The sequence below is a fragment of the Salmo salar genome, chromosome 18 (assembly GCF_965601325.2).
Source record: "Salmo salar chromosome 18, fSalSal1, whole genome shotgun sequence".
NCBI classification, from domain to species: domain Eukaryota; kingdom Metazoa; phylum Chordata; class Actinopteri; order Salmoniformes; family Salmonidae; genus Salmo; species Salmo salar.
In genome coordinates, this window is record NC_138308.1 from 45,974,736 (window position 1) to 45,997,500 (window position 22,765).

A 22,765-nucleotide genomic window follows, 5' to 3' on the forward strand; every position below is an offset into this window, starting at 1 on the left:
ACGTCTCCTGATGTACTGTCCTGTCTCCCGGTAGCGCCTCCATGCTCTGGACACTACGCTGACAGACACAGCAAACCTTCTTGCCACAGCTCGCATTGATGTGCCATCCTGGATGAGCTGCACTACCTGAGCCACTTGTGTGGGTTGTAGACTCCGTTTCATGCTACCACTAGAGTGAAAGCACAGCCAGCATTCAAAAGTGACCAAAACATCAGCCAGGAAGCATAGGAACTGAGAAGTGGTCTGTGGTCTCTACCTGCAGAACCTCTCCTTTATTGGGGGTGTCTTGCTTATTGCCTATAATTTCCACCTGTTGTCTATTCCATTTGCACAACAGCATGTGAAATGTATTGTCAATCAGTGTTGCTTCCTAAGTGGACAGTTTGATTTCACAGAAGTGTGATTGACTTGGAGTTACATTGTGTTGTTTAAGTGTTCCCTTTATTTTTTTGAGCAGTATATTTTAATAGAGTGGACTAACAGGATATCAATATTATATTTAATAGAGTGGATAAACAGGATATCAATATTATATTTAATAGAGCGGACTAAGAGATTATCAATATTATATTTAGTAGAGTGGACTAAGAGATTATCAATATTCTATTTAGTAGAGTGGACAAACAGGATATCAATATTCTATTTAATAGAGTGGACTAACAGGATATCAATATTATATTTAATAGAGCGGACTAAGAGATTATCAATATTATATTTAGTAGAGTGGACAAACAGGATATCAATATTATATTTAATAGAGTGGACTAACAGGATATCAATATTATATTTAATAGAGTGGATTAACAGGATATCAATGTTATATTTAATAGAGTGGACTAAGAGATTATAAATGTTATATTTAGTAGAGTGGACTAAGAGATTATAAATGTTATATTTAATAGAGTGGATTAACAGGATTTCAATGTTATATTTAATAGAGTGGACTAAGAGATTATAAATGTTATAATTAATAGAGTGGACTAACAGGATATCAATATTATATTTAATAGAGCGGACTAAGAGATTATCAATATTATATTTAATAGAGTCACTAACAGGATATCAATATTATATTTAATAGAGTGGACAAACAGGATATCAATATTATATTTAATAGAGTGGACTAAGAGATTATAAATGTTATATTTAATAGAGTGGACCAAGAGATTATCAATGTTATATTTAGTAGAGTGGACTAACAGAGAATCAATGTAATAAAGTTAGAAGGACCTGGGCTCGTACCACAACACATCTCAGAGAAGGAGTACTGATCTAGAATCAGTTAGGCTTCATTTGTTTTTATTTCACCTTTATGTAACCAGGTAGGCCAGTTGAGAACAAGTTCTCATTTACAACTGCGACCTGGCCAAGATAAAGCAAAGCAGTGCAACAAAAACAATGACACAGTTACACATGGGATAAACAAACGTACAGTCAATAACGCAATAGAAAATCTGTATACAGTGTGTGCACATGACGTAAGGAGGTAAGGCAATAAATAGGCCAATAGTGGCGAAGTAATTACAATTTAGCATTAACACTGGAGTGATAGATGTGCAGATGTTGATGTGCAAGTAGAGATACTGGGGTGCAAAAGAGCAAGAGGATAAATAATAATATGGGGATGAGGTAGTTGGGTGGGCTATTTACAGATGGGCTGTGTACAGCTGCAGCGATCGGTAAGCTGCTCTGACAGCTGATGCTTAAAGTTGGTGAGGGAGATATAAGTCTCCAACTTCAGTGATTTTTGCAGTTCGTTCCAGTCATTGGCAGCAGAGAACTGGAAGTAAAGGCAGCTAAAGGAGGAATTGGCTTTGGGGGTGACCAGTGAGAGATACCTGCTGGAGCGCGTGCTATGGATGGGTGTTGCTATGGTGACCAGTGAGCTGAGATAAGGCGGGGCTTTACCTAGCAAAGACATATAGATGACCTGGAGTCAGTGGGTTTGGCGACGAATACGAAGTGAGGACCAGCCAACGAGAGCATACAGGTCGCAGTGGTGGGTAGTATATGGGGCTTTGGTGACAAAACGGATGGCACTGTGATAGACTGCATCCAATTTGCTGAGTAGATTGTTGGAGGCTATTTTATAGATGACATCACCGAAGTCGAGGATCGGTAGGATGGTCAGTTTTATGAGGGTATGTTTGGCAGCATGAGTGAAGGATGCTTTGTTGCGAAATAGGAAGCCAATTCTTGATTTAACTTTGGATTGGAGATGTTTGATGTGAGTCTGGAAGGAGAGTTTACAGTCTAACCAGACACCTAGGTATTTGTAGTTGTCCACATATTCTAAGTCAGAACCGTCCAGAGTAGTGATGCTGGACGTGCGGGCAGGTGCAGGCAGCGATCGGTTGAAGAGGATGCATTTAGTTTTAATTGCATTTAAGAGCAGTTGGAGGCCACGGAAGGAGAGTTGTATGGCATTGAAGCTCGTCTGGAGGTTTAGTTAACACAGTGTCCAAAGAGGGGCCAGAAGTATACAGAATGGTGTCGTCTGTGTAGAGGTGGATCAGAGACTCACCAGCAGCAAGAGCGACATCATTGACATATACAGACAAAAAAGTCGGCCTGAGAATTGAACACTGTGGTACCCCCATAGAGACTGCCAGAGGTCCGGACAACAGGCCCTCTGATTTGACACACTGAACTCTGTCAGAGAAGTAGTTGGTGAACCAGGCGAGGCAGTCATTTAAGAAACCAAGGCTATTGAGTCTGCCGATAAGAATACGGTGATTGACAGTCGAAAGCCTTGGCCAGGTCAATGAATACAGCTTCTTATCGATGGCGGTTATGATATCGTTTAGGACCTTAAGCATAGGGGTCTGAATATAGGGGACAGTATAGAACAGAGGGGTGTGAATATAGGGGAAACTATAGAACAGAGGGGTGTGAATATAGGGGACACTATAGAACAGAGGGGTCTGAATATAGGGGTCAGTATAGAACAGAGGGGTGTGAATATAAGGGACACTATAGAACAGAGGGGTGTGAATATAGGGGACACTATAGAACAGAGGGGTGTGAATATAGGGGACAGTATAGAACAGAGGGGTCTGAATATAGGGGACACTATAGAACAGAGGGGTGTGAATATAGGGGACACTATAGAACAGAGGGGTCTGAATATAGGGGACAGTATAGAACAGAGGGGTCTGAATATAGGGGACGGTATAGAACAGAGGGGTCTGAATATAGGGGACACTATAGAACAGAGGGGTCTGAATATAGGGGACACTATAGAACAGAGGGGTCTGAATATAGGGGACACTATAGAACAGAGGGGTCTGAATATAGGGGACACTATAGAACAGAGGGGTGTGAATATAGGGGACAGTATAGAACAGAGGGGTCTGAATATAGGGGACACTATAGAACAGAGGGGTCTGAATATAGGGGACACTATAGGACAGAGGGGTCTGAATATAGGGGACACTATAGAACAGAGGGGTGTGAATATAGGGGACAGTATAGAACAGAGGGGTCTGAATATAGGGGACACTATAGAACAGAGGGGTCTGAATATAGGGGACAGTATAGAACAGAGGGGTGTGAATATAGGGGACACTATAGAACAGAGGGGTGTGAATATAGGGGACACTATAGAACAGAGGGGTCTGAATATAGGGGACACTATAGAACAGAGGGGTCTGAATATAGGGGACAGTATAGAACAGAGGGGTGTGAATATAGGGGACACTATAGAACAGAGGGGTCTGAATATAGGGGACACTATAGAACAGAGGGGTCTGAATATAGGGGACACTATAGAACAGAGGGGTGTGAATATAGGGGACAGTATAGAACAGAGGTAGTGGTGGGTGTCTGTGTGTTCCTCACCACATCCTTCCTGTAGAGCACCTCCAGTATGTTACTCAGTAGCTGACAGCAGGCCTCCAGTTCCTCCTGTTTCTCTAGATGAAACTTCAGCTGTTCTGTCATCAGAGGAAGCAGGATCTCCCGGCAGTCTGCAGGAAACATACAGTACCAATCAATCTACCCATCCATCTACCCACCCATCCATCCATCTACCCACCCATCCATCCACCCATCCATCCATCTACTCACCCATCCATCTACCCACCCATCTACCCATCTATCCATCCATCTACCCACCCATCCATCTACCCACCCATCCATCCATCCACCCACCCATCCACCTACCCACCCATCCATCTACCCATCCATCCATCCATCTACCCATCCATCCATCTACCCAAACATCCATCCACCCACCCACCCACCCATCCATCCATCTATCCACCCATCCATCTACCCACCCATACAATCTACCCACCCATCCAATCTACCCACCCATCCCATCTACCCACCCATCCATCTACCCACCCATCCATCCATCCATCCATCTACCCACCCATCCATCTACCCACCCATCTACCTACCTACCCACCCACCCATCCACCTACCCATCCACCTACCCACCCATCCATCCATCTACCCACCCATCCATCTACCCACCCATCCATCCACCCACCCATCCAGTCATCTACCCATCCATCTACCCACCCATCTACCCACCCATCCATCCATCCATCCACCCACCCACCCACCCATCCATCCATCCATCTACCCACCCATCCATCCATCCATCTACCCACCCATCCATCTATACACCCATCCACCTACCCACCCATCCACCTACCCACCCATCCATCCATCTACCCATCCATCCATCTACCCACCCACCCATCCATCCACCCACCCACCCATCCATCTACCCACCCATCCATCTACCCACCCATCCATCCATCCACCCATCCATCCATCTACCCACCCATCCATCTACCCACCCACCCACCCACCCACCCACCCATCCATCCACCCACCCACCCATCGACCCATCCATCTACCCACCCACCCATCTACCCACCCATCCATCCATCTACCCACCCATCCATCTACCCACCCATCCACTCACCCATCCATCCATCCATCTACCCACCCATCCATCTACCCACCCATCCATCCACCCACCCACCCACCCATCTATCTACCCATCCATCCATCTACGCACCCATCCATCTACCCACCCATCCATCTACCCACCCATCCATCTACCCACCCATCCATCCATCTACCCACCCATCCATCCATCCAGGCATCTACCCATCCATCCATCCACCCATCCATCCATCTACCCACCCATCCATCTACCCACCCATCCATCTACCCACCCATCCATCTACCCATCCATCTACCCATCCATCCATCTACGCACCCATCCATCTACCCACCCATCCATCTACCCACCCATCCATCCATCTACCCATCTATCCATCCATCTACCCATCCATCCATCTACTCATCCATCTACCCACCATCCATCCATCCACCCACCCATCCATCTACCCATCCATCCATCTACCCACCCATCCATCTACCCACCCACCCATCTACCCACCCACCCACCCATCCATCCATCCACCCACCCATCTACCCATCCATCTACCCATCCATCCATCCATCTACGCACCCATCCATCTACCCACCCATCCATCTACCCACCCATCCATCCATCTACCCATCCATCCATCCATCTACCCACCCATCCACCCATCCATCCATCCATCTACCCATCCATCTACCCACCATCCATCCATCCATCCACCCACCTATCCATCTACCCATCCATCCATCTACCCATCCATCCATCTACCCACCCATCCATCTACCCACCCATCCATCCAGCCATCTACCCATCCATCCATCCATCTACCCACCATCCATCCATCCATCCATCCACCCACCCATCCATCTACCCACCCATCCATCTACCCACCCATCCATCTACCCACCCATCCATCTACTCACCCATCCATCCACCCATCCATCTATCCACCCATCCATCTACCCACCCATCGACCTACCCACCCATCCATCCATCCATCCATCTACCCATCCATCTATCCATCCATCCATCCATCCATCCATCTACCCATCCATCTACCCACCCATCCATCCATCCATCCACCCACCCACCCATCCATCTACCCACCCACCCATCCATCTACCCATCCATCTACCCACCCATCCATCCACCCACCCATCCATCTACCCACCCACCCATCCACCTACCCACCCATCTACCCACCCACCCATCTACCCACCCACCCATCTACCCACCCATCCATCTACCCACCCATCCACCTACCTACCCACCCATCCACCTACCCACCTACCCACCCATCCATCCATCTACCCACCCATCCATCCATCTACCCACCCATCCATCCAGCCATCTACCCATCCATCTACCCACCCATCCATCCATCCATCCACCCACCCATCCATCTACCCATCCATCCATCTACCCATCCATCCATCTACCCACCCACCCATCCATCCACCCACCCACCCACCCATCTACCCACCCATCTACCCACCCACCCACCCACCCACCCACCCATCTACCCACCCACCCACCCATCCACCCACCCATCTACCCATCCATCTACCCACCCATCCATCTACGCACCCATCCATCTACCCCACCCATCCATCCATCCACCCCACCCATCCACCCACCCACCCATCTACCCACCCATCCATCTACCCACCCATCCATCTACCCACCCACCCACCCACCCATCCATCATCTACCCATCCATCCATCTACCCATCCATCCATCTACCCATCCATCCATCTACCCATCCATCCATCTACCCATCCACCCACCCACCCATCCATCCATAATCTACCCATCCATCATCTACCCATCCATCCATCTACCCACCCATCCATCTACCCACCCATCCATCTACCCACCCATCCATCTACCCACCCATCCATCTACCCACCCATCCATCTACCCATACATCTACCCATACATCTACCCATCCATTCATTCATCCACAAAGTACTAAAGTAACCCGGTCTAAACCCTAAGATTTTATTTAAATGTCTTTATTCTTTTGGAACTTCTGTGAGTGTAATATTTACTGTACATTTTTTATTGATTATTTCACTTTTGTTTATTATCTACTTCACTTGCTTTGGCAATGTAAACATATGTTTCCCATGCCAATAAAGCCATTAAATTAAAAGAGAGAAATACAGAGAGAGGGAGTGAAAGAGAGAAGGGGAGTGAGAGAGAGAGAGAGAGAGAGGGAGCGAGAGAGAGAGGGAGAGAGGGAGCGAGAGAGAGAGAGAGAGGGAGGGAGAGAGAGGGAGAGAGGGAGCGAGAGAGAGAGAGAGAGGGAGGGAGAGAGAGGGAGAGAGAGGGAGAGAGAGAGAACAGGAGTGAGAGAGAGGGAGTGAAAGAGTGAGAAAGAGAGAGAGAGACAGCGAGTAGGAAATCCATATGGAGAGAGTTACCCGAGGCGGTCTATAATAAATTAACATATGTTATTAAACCCAGAAATTCCAATCTAGAGGTATAGCACAGTGCCGTGTGGTTAAAATGAAAGTTAGGGGCCTGAGGGACAAACAGTGGGAAGGATAGAGAGGAGGATGGAGGAATGGAGGAACATGGGTCAGAGAGAAGAGGAGGAATGGAGGAACATGGGTCAGAGAGAAGAGGAGGAATGGAGGAACATGGGTCAGAGAGAAGAGGATGAATGGAGGGACATGGGGTCAGAGAGAAGTGGAGGATGGAGGGACATGGGGTCAGAGAGAAGAGGAGGATGGAGAGACATGGGGTCAGAGTGAAGAGGAGGATGGAGGGACATGGGGTCAGAGAGAAGAGGATGAATGGAGGGACATGGGGTCAGGGAGAAGAGGAGGAATGGAGGGACATGGGGTCAGAGAGAAGAGGAGGATGGAGGGACATGGGGTCAGATAGAAGAGGAGGAATGGAGGGACATGGGGTCAGAGGAAAGAGGATGAATGGAAGGACATGGGGTCAGAGAGAAGAGGATGAATGGAGAGACATGGGTCAGGGAGAAGAGGATGAATGGAGAGACATGGGGTCAGAGAGAAGAGGAGGATGGAGGGACATGGGGTCAGAGAGAAAAGGATGAATGGAGGGACATGGGGTCAGAGAGAAGAGGAGGATGGAGGGACATGGGGTCAGAGAGAAGAGGAGGATGGAGGGACATGGGGTCAGAGAGAAGAGGAGGATGGAGGGACATGGGGTCAGAGAGAAGATGAGGATGGAGGGACATGGGGTCAGAGAAAAGAGGAGGATGGAGGGACATGGGGTCAGAGAGAAGAGGAGGAATGGAGGGACATGGGGTCAGAGAGAAGAGGATGAATGGAGGGACATGGGGTCAGAGAGAAGAGGAGGAATGGAGGGACATGGGGTCAGAGAGAAGAGGAGGAATGGAGGGACATGGGGTCAGAGAGAAGAGGAGGAATGGAGGGACATGGGGTCAGAGGGAAGAGGAGGAATGGAGGGACATGGGGTCAGAGTGAAGAGGAGGATGGAGGGACATGGGGTCAGAGAGAAGAGGATGAATGGAGGGACATGGGGTCAGAGAGAAGAGGATGAATGGAGGGACATGGGGTCAGAGAGAAGAGGATGAATGGAGGGACATGGGGTCAGAGAGAAGAGGATGAATGGAGGGACATGGGGTCAGAGAAAAGAGGAGGATGGAGGGACATGGGGTCAGAGAGAAGAGGAGGAATGGAGGGACATGGGGTCAGAGAGAAGAGGATGAATGGAGGGACATGGGGTCAGAGAGAAGAGGATGATGGAGGGACATGGGGTCAGAGAGAAGAGGAGGAATGGAGGGACATGGGGTCAGAGAGAAGAGGAGGAATGGAGGGACATGGGGTCAGAGAGAAGAGGAGGAATGGAGGGACATGGGGTCAGAGAGAAGAGGAGGAATGGAGGGACATGGGGTCAGAGAGAAGAGGATGAATGGAGGGACATGGGGTCAGAGAGAAGAGGATGATGGAGGGACATGGGGTCAGAGAGAAGAGGATGAATGGAGGGACATGGGGTCAGAGAGAAGAGGATGATGGAGGGACATGGGGTCAGAGAGAAGAGGATGAATGGAGGGACATGGGGTCAGAGAGAAGAGGATGATGGAGGGACATGGGGTCAGAGAGAAGAGGATGAATGGAGGGACATGGGGTCAGAGAGAAGAGGATGAATGGAGGGACATGGGGTCAGAGAGAAGAGGAGGAATGGAGGGACATGGGGTCAGAGAGAAGAGGAGGAATGGAGGGACATGGGGTCAGAGAGAAGAGGAGGATGGAGGGACATGGGGTCAGAGAGAAGAGGATGAATGGAGGGACATGGGGTCAGAGAGAAGAGGATGAATGGAGGGACATGGGGTCAGAGAGAAGAGGATGAATGGAGGGACATGGGGTCAGAGAGAAGAGGAGGAATGGAGGGACATGGGGTCAGAGAGAAGAGGAGGATGGAGGGACATGGGGTCAGAGAGAAGAGGAGGATGGAGGGACATGGGTCAGAGAGAAGAGGATGATGGAGGGACATGGGGTCAGAGAGAAGAGGATGAATGGAGGGACATGGGGTCAGAGAGAAGAGGATGAATGGAGGGACATGGGGTCAGAGAGAAGAGGATGAATGGAGGGACATGGGGTCAGAGAGAAGAGGATGAATGGAGGGACATGGGGTCAGAGAGAAGGGGATGAATGGAGGGACATGGGGTCAGAGAGAAGAGGAGGAATGGAGGGACATGGGGTCAGAGAGAAGAGGAGGAATGGAGGGACATGGGGTCAGAGAGAAGGGGATGAATGGAGGGACATGGGGTCAGAGAGAAGAGGAGGAATGGAGGACCTTCCTCATCCATCCCCTGGTCAGAAGCTCAGTAAAAAGGGGCAATGGATGATTTCTACATCCACTTGTGGATATACAGCCATTCATTATTGAACAGTATATATATAATGAATGTCTGGAGGTAAGTTCACCTGTCTAACCCAGTGGTCAGCAACTATATCTGAATCCAAGATCACGTTCTCAGTCAGAAATGAAGCAGAGATATAAGCAGCATGAACCTAATGAAACCAGTTGTGTAGGAAAGAGGTTTGTGCAGTAGGTCTAATACATTATCACAGCATATTGACTATATGTCTGCCCTGACAACATTATTCTTCTCAGACCACATTATATTACACAACTCCAGCGTGGATAACAACATGGATCAGTTGCTGTATCACTTGCAGAGTGAAATATTCCTCGATATATAAAATAAAAAGACACAACAAGCTTCTAATACCAAAAAGAGAGTAATCTGATACACTTGGCTGCTCATCCACTGCAGCGCGAGAGGAAGTAGGGAGGAGTGGGTTTTATGTTTGTAAAAGTGTTGAATAAAAACAGTGTTGACACTACTGAATATAAAACTCACTCATAAAAAACCCCAGCTCTTTACTGTGGTCTTTGACAGTCTCTCTCTGGTCACGGTTTTAAAGGTTAAAAACCTGTTAGGGCTAGGGGGCAGTATTGACACGGCTGGATAAAAAACGTACCCGATTTAATCTGGTTACTACTCCTGCCCAGTAACTAGAATATGCATATAATTATTGGCTTTGGATAGAAAACACCCTAAAGTTTCTAAAACTGTTTGAATGGTGTCTGTGAGTATAACAGAACTCCTATGGCAGGCCAAAACCTGAGAAGATTTCAAGCAGGAAGTGGCCTGTCTGAGAAGTAGTGTTTCATCTTGGCTCTTTTTATTGAAGACTCAGGATCTGTGGAATAACGTGACACTTCCTACGTCTTCCACAGGGTCTCAGAGCCCGGGAAAACGTTGAACGATATCGAGGCAGGCTCTGGCTGAAACACTTTATCGCTTTTGGCAAGTGGCCACTCAGAGTACTATGGGCTTAGGCGCGTGCCCGCTTCGACCGAATGGTTTCTTTTCCTTTGTCTGTTTATCTAAACGCAGATTCCCGGTCGGAATATTATCGCTTTTTTATGAGAAAAATGGCATAAAAATTGATTTTAAACAGCGGTTGACATGCTTCGAAGTACGGTAATGGAATATTTAGAATTCTTTTGTCACGAATTGCGCCATGCTCGTCACCCTTATTTAGCCTTTAGGATAGTGTCTAGAACGCACGAACAAAACGCCGCTGTTTGGATATAACGATGGATTATTTTGGACCAAACCAACATTTGTTATTGAAGTAGAAGTCCTGGGAGTGCATTCTGACGAAGACAACAAAGGTAAGAACATTTTTCTTATAGTAAATCTGACTTTGATGAGTGCTAAACCTGCTGGGTGTCTAAATAGCTAGCCCTGTGATGCCGGGCTATCTACTGAGAATATTGCAAAATGTGCTTTCACCGAAAAGCTATTTTAAAATCGGACATATCGAGTGCATAGAGGAGTTCTGTATCTATAATTCTTAAAATAATTGTTATGCTTTTTGTGAACGTTTATCGTGAGTAATTTAGTAAATTCACCGGCAGTGTTCGGTGGGAATGCTAGTCACATGCTAGTCACATGCTAAGGTAAAAAGCTGGTTTTTGATATAAATATGAACTTGATTGAACAAAACATGCATGTATTGTATAACATAATGTCCTAGGGTTGTCATCTGATGAAGATCATCAAAGGTTAGTGCTACATTTAGCTGTGGTTTGGGTTTATGTGACATTATATGCTAGCTTGAAAAATGGGTGTCTGATTATTTCTGGCTCGGTACTCTGCTGACATAATCTAATGTTTTGCTTTCGTTGTAAAGCCTTTTTGAAATCGGACAGTGTGGTTAGATTAACGAGAGTCTTATCTTTAAAATGGTGTAAAATAGTCATATTTTTTTAAAAATTGAAGTAATAGCATATCTAAGGATTTGAATAACGCGCCACAGGATTCAACTGGCTGTTGAGTAGAGCCCATAGAGGTTAAAGGTATCAAACTTTACTGTGGTCTTTGACAGTCTCTCTCTGGTCACGGTTTTAAAGGTTAAAGGTATCAAACTTTACTGTGGTCCTTGACAGTCTCTCTCTGGTCACGGTTTTAAAGGTATCAAACTTTGCTGTGGGGTCGTGGAAGCAGTAGGCGCTGTGATTTGAGCTATCTGATTGGCCAGCGCAGGAGGAGCACTTCAATTAGCCACAACACTCCTGGTCCACTGGAGAGGTGGAGTTCGACTGTTCAGACAAATGAAATGGTTCAAAATGGGAACATTTTGGTCCACAGGGCTTCTGAATCAAGTGTAACTACTGCCAACAGGGCTTCTGAATCAAGTGTAACTACCGCCAACAGGGCTTCTGAATCAAGTGTAACTACTGCCAACAGGGCTTCTGAATCAAGTACACCTACCGCCAACAGGGCTTCCGAATCAAGTGTAACTACCGCCAACAGGGCTTCCAAATCAAGTGTAACTACCGCCAACAGGGCTTCCGAATCAAGTGTAACTACCGCCAACAGGGCTTCCGAATCAAGTGTAACTACCGCCAACAGGGCTTCCGAATCAAGTGTAACTACCGCCAACAGGGCTTCTGAATCAAGTGTGACTACCGCCAACAGGGCTTCTGAATCAAGTGTGACTACCGCCAACAGGGCTTCTGAATCAAGTGTGACTACCGCCAACAGGGCTTCTGAATCAAGTGTGACTACCGCCAACAGGGCTTCTGAATCAAGTGTGACTACCGCCAATAGGGCTTCTGAATCAAGTGTAACTACCGCCAACAGGGCTTCTGAATCAAGTGTGACTACCGCCAACAGGGCTTCTGAATCAAGTGTGACTACCGCCAACAGGGCTTCTGAATCAAGTGTGACTACCGCCAACAGGGCTTCTGAATCAGGTACACCTACCGCCAACAGGGCTTCTGAATCAGGTACACCTACCGCCAACAGGGCTTCTGAATCAGGTACACCTACCGCCAACAGGGCTTCTGAATCAGGTACACCTACCGCCAACAGGGCTTCTGAATCAGGTACACCTACCGCCAACAGGGCTTCTGAATCAGGTACACCTACCGCCAACAGGGCTTCTGAATAAATGAAATATTAGGAACACAGGTCTTTGTGTGTTTTCTCCAGAAATGTTTGGTGATCCACTAGGAAAACCTTGTTTGGTGATCCACTAGGGAAACCTTGTTTGGTGATCCACTAGGGAAACCTTGTTTGGTGATCCACTAGGGAAACCTTGTTTGGTGATCCACTAGGAAAACCTTGTTTGGTGATCCACTAGGAAAACCTTGTTTGGTGATCCACTAGGGAAACCTTGTTTGGTGATCCACTAGGAAAACCTTGTTTGGTGATCCACTAGGAAAACCTTGTTTGGTGATCCACTAGGAAAACCTTGTTTGGTGATCCACTAGGAAAACCTTGTTTGGTGATCCACTAGGAAAACCTTGTTTGGTGATCCACTAGGAAAACCTTGTTTGGTGATCCACTAGGGAAACCTTGTTTGGTGATCCACTAGGAAAACCTTGTTTGGTGATCCACTAGGAAAACCTTGTTTGGTGATCCACTAGGAAAACCTTGTTTGGTGATCCACTAGGAAAACCTTGTTTGGTGATCCACTAGGAAAACCTTGTTTGGTGATCCACTAGGAAAACCTTGTTTGGTGATCCACTAGGGAAACCTTGTTTGGTGATCCACTAGGAAAACCTTGTTTGGTGATCCACTAGGAAAACCTTGTTTGGTGATCCACTAGGAAAACCTTGTTTGGTGATCCACTAGGAAAACCTTGTTTGGTGATCCACTAGGAAAACCTTGTTTGGTGATCCACTAGGAAAACCTTGTTTGGTGATCCACTAGGAAAACCTTGTTTGGTGATCCACTAGGGAAACCTTGTTTGGTGATCCACTAGGAAAACCTTGTTTGGTGATCCACTAGGAAAACCTTGTTTGGTGATCCACTAGGAAAACCTTGTTTGGTGATCCACTAGGAAAACCTTGTTTGGTGATCCACTAGGAAAACCTTGTTTGGTGATCCACTAGGGAAACCTTGTTTGGTGATCCACTAGGAAAACCTTGTTTGGTGATCCACTAGGAAAACCTTGTTTGGTGATCCACTAGGAAAACCTTGTTTGGTGATCCACTAGGAAAACCTTGTTTGGTGATCCACTAGGAAAACCTTGTTTGGTGATCCACTAGGAAAACCTTGAAGATCAACCGCTTGTTTTAGTCATTTGTTTGTAAACAATATAACGGTAAACAAACACTGTTTCTGAAAACATGGTTAAACTATAATGTTGATATGATGGATGGTCAGTCCTTGTATCCATAGCTCTGTCTATGACAGTGGTTACATTTCTCCAGCCCCACCACCCCTCAGCTATAAAACCCAAACGTTGTAATTGTTTGAAATGTCGATTGCCCCTTTAATGATTCTACATCTGCGTTGCTTGCTGTTTAGGGTTTTAGGCTGGGTTTCTGTATAAGTACTTTGTAACATCTGCTGATGTAAAATGTTTTTAAAAAAGGGCTTTATAAATACATTTCATTTATTGACATTGTGGTTCCATCTGTGGTGTACAGGGCAGAAAGCTAAGCCATGTGCTGTCAGTCAAAAGCTTAGGGGACACCGGTGAGTAATCTTCCTGATGCTGAAACACCAAATAAAAAGCTCCAATCTGAGGGACTCTGGCTCATTGTCTACAGTGTTTATTACCATGTCTTTCCAGTGCAGAAATTCCCTCCCTCCCTCCCCTCTCCCTCCCTCCCCTCTCCCTCCCTCCATGGGAAACATACACAAAAGCAAACACACAAACACTCACCCTCTCACACACACAGAAGAACACTCAGACCCACACAGAGACAAGCTTTCTAGTCCTCCCACATAGCCAGATGAACAGTACAAATTAATCTATTTGCGTGGGATAAAAACACAGAGGCACTTCAGAAATGACAGACCATCCACATTGTTGCATGGAGTGGCTGGCTAAGGTTCAATAGACTAGACCAGCGGGTTGGGGTTGGTCCATGTTCGTTAGAGTTTAATATATTAGACTAGAGGGTTGGCCCATACTAGACTAGAGGGTTGGTCCATATTAGACTAGAGGGTTGGTCCATATTAGACTAGAGGGTTGGTCCATATTAGACTAGAGGGTTGGTCCATATTAGACTAGAGGTTTGGTCCATATTAGACTAGAGGGTTGGTCCATATTAGACTAGAGGGTTGGTCCATATTAGACTAGAGGTTTGGTCCATATTAGACTAGAGGGTTGGTCCATATTAGACTAGAGGGTTGGTCCATATTAGACTAGAGGGTTGGTCCATATTAGACTAGAGGGTTGGTCCATATTAGACTAGAGGGTTGGTCCATATTAGACTAGAGGGTTGGTCCATATTAGACTAGAGGGTTGGTCCATATTAGACTAGAGGGTTGGTCCATATTAGACTAGAGGGTTGGTCCATATTAGACTAGAGGGTTGGTCCATATTCACTATGGTTTAATATATTAGACTAGAGGGTTGGCCCATATTAGACTAGAGGGTTGGTCCATATTAGACTAGAGGGTTGGTCCATATTAGACTAGAGGGTTGGTCCATATTCACTATGGTTTAATATATTAGACTAGAGGGTTGGCCCATACTAGACTAGAGGGTTGGTCCATATTAGACTAGAGGGTTGGCCCATATTAGACTAGAGGGTTGGTCCATATTAGACTAGAGGGTTGGTCCATATTAGACTAGAGGGTTGGTCCATATTAGACTAGAGGGTTGGTCCATATTCACTATGGTTTAATATATTAGACTAGAGGGTTGGCCCATATTAGACTAGAGGGTTGGTCCATATTAGACTAGAGGGTTGGTCCATATTCACTATGGTTTAATATATTAGACTAGAGGGTTGGCCCATACTAGACTAGAGGGTTGGTCCATATTAGACTAGAGGATTGGTCCATATTAGACTAGAGGGTTGGTCCATATTAGACTAGAGGGTTGGTCCATATTAGACTAGAGGGTTGGTCCACATTAGACTAGAGGGTTGGTCCATATTAGACTAGAGGATTGGTCCATACTAGACTAGAGGGTTGGCCCATACTAGACTAGAGGGTTGGCCCATATTAGACTAGAGGGTTGGCCCATATTAGACTAGAGGGTTGGTCCATATTAGACTAGAGGGTTGGTCCACATTAGACTAGAGGATTGGTCCATATTAGACTAGAGGGTTGGTCCATATTAGACTAGAGGGTTGGTCCACATTAGACTAGAGGGTTGGTCCACATTAGACTAGAGGGTTGGTCCATATTCACTATGGTTTAATATATTAGACTAGAGGGTTGGTCCATATTCACTATGGTTTAATATATTAGACTAGAGGATTGGTCCATATTCACTATGGTTTAATATATTAGACTAGAGGATTGGCCCATACTAAACTAGAGGATTGGTTAATATTAGACTAGAGGATTGGTCCATACTAGACTAGAGGGTTGGCCCATATTAGACTAGAGGGTTGGCCCATATTAGACTAGAGGGTTGGCCCATATTAGACTAGAGGGTTGGCCCATATTAGACTAGAGGGTTGGCCCATATTAGACTAGAGGGTTGGCCCATATTAGACTAGAGGGTTGGCCCATATCAGACTAGAGGGTTGGCCCATATTAGACTAGAGGGTTGGCCCATATCAGACTAGAGGGTTGGCCCATAATAGACTAGAGGGTTGACCCATACTAGACTAGAGGGTTGGCCCATATTCACTATGGTTCAATATATTAGACTAGAGGGTTGGCCCATATCAGACTAGAGGGTTGGCCCATATTAGACTACAGGGTTGGCCCATATTAGACTACAGAGTTGGCCCATATTAGACTACAGAGTTAGCCCATATTAGACTAGAGGGTTGGCCCATATTCACTATGGTTCAATATATTAGACTACAGGGTTGGCCCATATCAGACTAGAGGGTTGGCCCATATTAGACTACAGGGTTGGCCCATATTCACTATGGTTTAATATATTAGACTAGAGGGTTGGCCCATATTAGACTAGAGGGTTGGCCCATATCAGACTAGAGGGTTGGCCCATATCAGACTAGAGGGTTGGCCCATATCAGACTAGAGGGTTGGTCCATATTAGATTAGAGGATTGGTCCATATTCACTACGGTTGAATATATTAGACTAGAGGGTTGGTCCATATTAGACTAGAGGGTTGGCCCATATTCACTATGGTTAAGTATACTAGACTAGAGGGTTGGCCCATATTCACTATGGTTAAGTATACTAGACTAGAGGGTTGGCCCATATTCACTATGGTTAAGTATACTAGACTAGAGGGTTGGCCCATATTCACTATGGTTAAGTATACTAGACTAGAGGGTTGGCCCATATTCACTATGGTTAAGTATACTGGACTAGAGGGTTGGCCCATATTCACTACGTTTTAATATATTAGACTAGAGGGTTGGTCCATATTAGACTAGAGGGTTCGCCCATATTAGACTAGAGGGTTGGCCCATATTCACTATGGTTCAATATATTAGACTAGAGGGTTGGCCCATAGACTAGCAGGGGAATATTGTTCTAACGGGGTTATAACGGGGGAATAGGGTTATAATAGGGATATAGGGTTATAATGGGGGAATGGGGTTATAATGGGGGGCATAGGGTTATAATGGGGGGCATAATGGGGTTATAATGGGGTTATAACAGAGATAAAAATGGGGGAATAGGGTCCTAATGGGGGAATGGGGTATAGGGTTATAACTGAGTTATAATGGGGGAATGGGGTTAAAAAGAGGGATTGGGGTTATATGGGGGAATAGGGTTATAATGGGGTTATAATGGGGAGTAGGGTTATAATGGGGTTATAGGGTTATAATGGGGTTATAGGGTTATAATGGGGTTATAGGGTTATAATGGGGTTATAGGGTTTTATCTGGTACTAAAGGAATCCTGATACTCCTAAATGTGTTGTTATGTATCCATTGGAAACCATTTCGGCTCTCCCTTGGAGTCGAAGCTAGAGGCCTGTTTCGTGGTGTCATTTCCTGTCATTTGTAATTGGTTTAGAGGTCAGTAGAAAGCACACAGAGAGAGTTCCCATAGAAAGAGCCAGCTGTTCTTTCTCTCATCCATCTACATTAGACCAGTGCTTTGGGCAGTCAGTGTGTCTGTCCTTAACCACCCACACTGAACTACCACTGGATTTCTCACTCTCAGCTGAGCACTTCTCACTTTGTCTAACTGCTAAGGTGTGTGTATTGGGCTGTGTGTGTGTGTATTGGGCTGTGTGTGTGTGTGTATTGGGCTGTGTGCGTGTGTATGTATTGGGCTGTGTGTGTGTGTATGTGTGTGTGTTAGGATGTGTGTGTATTGGGATGTGTGTGTGTAGGGATGTGTGTGTGTGTATTGGGCTGGGTGTGTATTGGGATGTGTGTGTATTGGGCTGTGTGTGTATTGGGCAGGGTGTGTATTGGGCTGGGTGTGTATTGGGCTGGGTGTGTATTGGGCTGGATGTGTGTGTGTATTGGGCTGGGTGTGTGTGTGTGTGTGTGTATTGGGCTGGGTGTGTGTGTGTGTGTGTGTGTGTGTATTGGGCTGGGTGTGTGTGTGTGTGTATTGGGCTGGGTGTGTGTGTGTGTGTGTGTATCGGGCTGGGGTGTGTGTATTGGGATGTGTGTGTGTGTGTGTATTGGGCTGGGTGTGTATTGGGCTGTGTGTGTATTGGGATGTGTGTGTGTGTGTGTGTGTGTGTATTGGGCTGGGTGGGTGTGTATTGGGATGTGTGTGTGTGTGTGTGTGTGTATTGGGCTGGGTGTGTATTGGGCTGGGTGTGTATTGGGCTGGGTGTGTATTGGGCTGGGTGTGTATTGGGCTGGGTGTGTATTGGGCTGGGTGTGTATTGGGCTGGGTGTGTATTGGGCTGGGTGTGTATTGGGCTGGGTGTGGGGGGAGGTGAAATCTAGTTCCTAACATGGAGCCCAAAGGCCCAGGTGTCTGTAGCAAAGCTTTCCCTCAATCAGCAGACTACGACTAGTTAATGTGACAGAGTCCATCAGACAGCACACTAACACACGGCTAGCATGGCACACACACACACACACACACACACACACACACACACACACACACACACACACACACACACACACACACACACACACACACACACACACACACACACACACACACACACACACACACACACACACACACACACACAGACCTAAGACAGGGCTAGCGTGTCTCACCACAGTAGGCTGTATGGAGGACCAGCGTCTCTGGTGAACATCCATTACCTTCAGGGCAGCTTGGCAGGAAGGAAGAGTTTAAATCCTCCCCTCTAGCACAGAGCAGCCTGACATGATACATCACAGAACTACAGGGACACCTTCCTCAACTACCTGCCATGGTGGCTGACAGAGGGAGAACGAGATGGAGAGAGACACGGAGAGAGGGGGGAAGAGAGAGATGGAGAGAGGGGGGAAGAGAGAGATGGAGAGAGGGGGGAAGAGAGAGATGGAGAGGGGGAAGAGATGGAGAGAGGGGGGAAGAGAGATGGAGAGAGGGGGGAAGAGAGAGATGGAGAGAGAGACGGAGAGAGGGGGGAAGAGAGAGATGGAGAGAGGGGGGAAGAGAGATGGAGAGAGGGGGGAAGAGAGAGATGGAGAGGGGGAAGAGAGATGGAGAGAGGGGGGAAGAGAGATGGAGAGAGGGGGGAAGAGAGAGATGGAGAGAGGGGGGAAGAGAGAGATGGAGAGAGGGGGGAAGAGAGAGATGGAGAGGGGGGAAGAGAGATGGAGAGAGGGGGGAAGAGAGAGATGGAGAGAGAGACGGAGAGAGGGGGGAAGAGAGAGATGGAGAGAGGGGGGAAGAGAGATGGAGAGAGGGGGGAAGAGAGAGATGGAGAGGGGGAAGAGAGATGGAGAGAGGAGGGAAGAGAGATGGAGAGAGGGGGGAAGAGAGATGGAGAGAGGGGGGAAGAGAGATGGAGAGAGGGGGGAAGAGAGAGATGGAGAGAGAGACGGAGAGAGGGGGGAAGAGAGAGATGGAGAGAGGGGGGAAGAGAGATGGAGAGAGGGGGGAAGAGAGAGATGGAGAGGGGGAAGAGAGATGGAGAGAGGAGGGAAGAGAGATGGAGAGAGGGGGGAAGAGAGATGGAGAGAGGGGGGAAGAGAGAGATGGAGAGAGGGGGGAAGAGAGAGATGGAGAGAGGGGGGAAGAGAGATGGAGAGAGGGGGGAAGAGAGATGGAGAGAGGGGGGAAGAGAGAGATGGAGAGAGACGGAGAGAGGGGGGAAGAGAGATATATACGGAGAGAGAAATGGAGAGGGGGGAAGAAAGACGGAGAGAAAGAAGAAAGGGGGAAGAGAGGAACAGAGAGAGACTATCAAGCTGACAGAGTGATCTAGAATAGATAATATGGATTAGTGTGGTGGGGTCTTCTCTAACACAGAGACAACAGGACTGACTGCAGCATCACCCAGACATAACCCTGTTACACCTTAACACGGCACACTGGAGACCAGCGTGTTGGGGTTTCATCGTGTGTGGGGCTTGGCGTGTGGGGCTTGGCGTGCGGGGCTTGGCGTGTGGAGCTTGGCTGTGCAGAGCTTCAAGGTCGAGGCTTCCGCGTGCAGAGCTTGGCTGTTTGGCTCGCTGCGTGTGGGGCTTGGCGTGCGGGGCTTGGCTGTTTGGCTCGCTGCGTGTGGGGCTTGGCGTGCGGGGCTTGGCTGTTTGGCTCGCTGCGTGTGGGGCTTGGCGTGCGGGGCTTGGCTGTTTGGCTCGCTGCGTGTGGGGCTTGGCGTGCGGGGCTTGGCTGTTTGGCTCGCTGCGTGTGGAGCTTGGCTGTTTGGCTCGCTGCGAGTGGGGCTTGGCGTGCGGGGCTTGGCTGTTTGGCTCGCTGCGTGTGGGGCTTGGCATTTTGGCTCGCTGCGTGTGGAGCTTGGCGTGTGGAGCTTGGCTGTTTGGCTCGCTGCGTGTGGGGCTTGGCGTGCGGAGCTTGGCTGTTTGGCTCGCTGCGTGTGGGGCTTGGCGTGCGGAGCTTGGCTGTTTGGCTCGCTGCGTGTGGGGCTTGGCGTGCGGGGCTTGGCTGTTTGGCTCGCTGCGTGTGGGGCTTGGCGTGCGGGGCTTGGCTGTTTGGCTCGCTGCGTGTGGGGCTTGGCGTGCGGGGCTTGGCTGTTTGGCTCGCTGCGTGTGGAGCTTGGCTGTTTGGCTCGCTGCGTGTGGAGCTTGGCTGTTTGGCTCGCTGCGTGTGGAGCTTGGCTGTTTGGCTCGCTGCGTGTGGAGCTTGGCTGTTTGGCTCGCTGCGTGTGGAGCTTGGCTGTTTGGCTCGCTGCGTGTGGAGCTTGGCTGTTTGGCTCGCTGCGTGTGGAGCTTGGCTGTTTGGCTCGCTGCATGTGGGGCTTGGCGTGTGGAGCTTGGCTGTTTGGCTCGCTGCGTGTGGGGCTTGGCGTGCAGAGCTTGGCTGTTTGGCTCGCTGCGTGTGGGGCTTGGCGTGCGGGGCTTGGCTGTTTGGCTCGCTGCGTGTGGGGCTTGGCGTGCGGGGCTTGGCTGTTTGGCTCGCTGCGTGTGGAGCTTGGCTGTTTGGTTCGCTGCGTGTGGGGCTTGGCGTGTGGAGCTTGGCTGTTTGGCTCGCTGCATGTGGGGCTTGGCGTGTGGGGCTTGGCTGTTTGGCTCACTGCGTGTGGGGCTGGCAGAGATGGTGCTGAGTAGCGAAGTACTTACCGTGCTGTGTGAAGAGATCACTGTGGACGATGTCGATGAGGCAGTGTAGCTTCTGTTTGACCAGACGACCCAGAGGAACCTTCAGAATGAACTCTGTGAACAGTTTACTGTAAAGACAAACAACAACAGAATGAACTCTGAACACTTTACTGTAAAGACAAACAACAACAGAATGAACTCTGAACAGTTTACTGTAAAGACAAACAGAATGAACTCTGAACAGTTTACTGTAAAGACAAACAGAATGAACTCTGTGAACAGTTTACTGTAAAGACAAACAGAATGAACTCTGTGAACAGTTTACTGTAAAGACAAACAGAATGAACTCTGAACAGTTTACTGTAAAGACAAACAGAATGAACTCTGTGAACAGTTTACTGTAAAGACAAACAGAATGAACTCTGTGAACAGTTTACTGTAAAGACAAACAGAATGAACTCTGTGAACAGTTTACTGTAAAGACAAACAGAATTAACTCTGTGAACAGTTTACTGTAAAGACAAACAGAATTAACTCTGTGAACAGTTTACTGTAAAGACAAACAGAATTAACTCTGTGAACAGTTTACTGTAAAGACAAACAGAATTAACTCTGTGAACAGTTTACTGTAAAGACAAACAGAATTAACTCTGTGAACAGTTTACTGTAAAGACAAACAGAATGAACTCTGTGAACAGTTTACTGTAAAGACAAACAGAATTAACTCTGTGAACAGTTTACTGTAAAGACAAACAGAATTAACTCGGTGAACAGTTTACTGTAAAGACAAACAGAATTAACTCTGAACAGTTTACTGTAAAGACAAACAGAATTAACTCTGTGAACAGTTTACTGTAAAGACAAACAGAATGAACTCTGTGAACAGTTTACTGTAAAGACAAACAGAATTAACTCGGTGAACAGTTTACTGTAAAGACAAACAGAATTAACTCTGTGAACAGTTTACTGTAAAGACAAACAGAATTAACTCTGTGAACAGTTTACTGTAAAGACAAACAGAATTAACTCTGTGAACAGTTTACTGTAAAGACAAACAGAATTAACTCGGTGAACAGTTTACTGTAAAGACAAACAGAATTAACTCTGTGAACAGTTTACTGTAAAGACAAACAGAATTAACTCTGTGAACAGTTTACTGTAAAGACAAACAGAATTAACTCTGTGAACAGTTTACTGTAAAGACAAACAGAATGAACTCTGTGAACAGTTTACTGTAAAGACAAACAGAATTAACTCTGTGAACAGTTTACTGTAAAGACA

At 47.3% G+C, this 22,765-nt stretch overlaps 1 protein-coding gene across 2 annotated transcripts in view; it reads right to left on the bottom strand.

Moving 5' to 3' along the window:
- The window catches only part of LOC106613940 (dedicator of cytokinesis protein 1), a 733,517-nt gene that overhangs the window by 513,471 nt on the left and 197,281 nt on the right, over positions 1–22,765 (bottom strand). For both annotated transcript variants that reach the window (XM_045701156.2, XM_045701155.2), the window contains exons 25-26: positions 21,506–21,612; positions 3,841–3,968 (exon numbers count right to left, since the gene is read on the bottom strand). In XM_045701156.2, the coding sequence (XP_045557112.1) occupies positions 3,841–3,968; positions 21,506–21,612 (235 nt within the window). The remainder of the gene's footprint in view (positions 1–3,840; positions 3,969–21,505; positions 21,613–22,765) is intronic.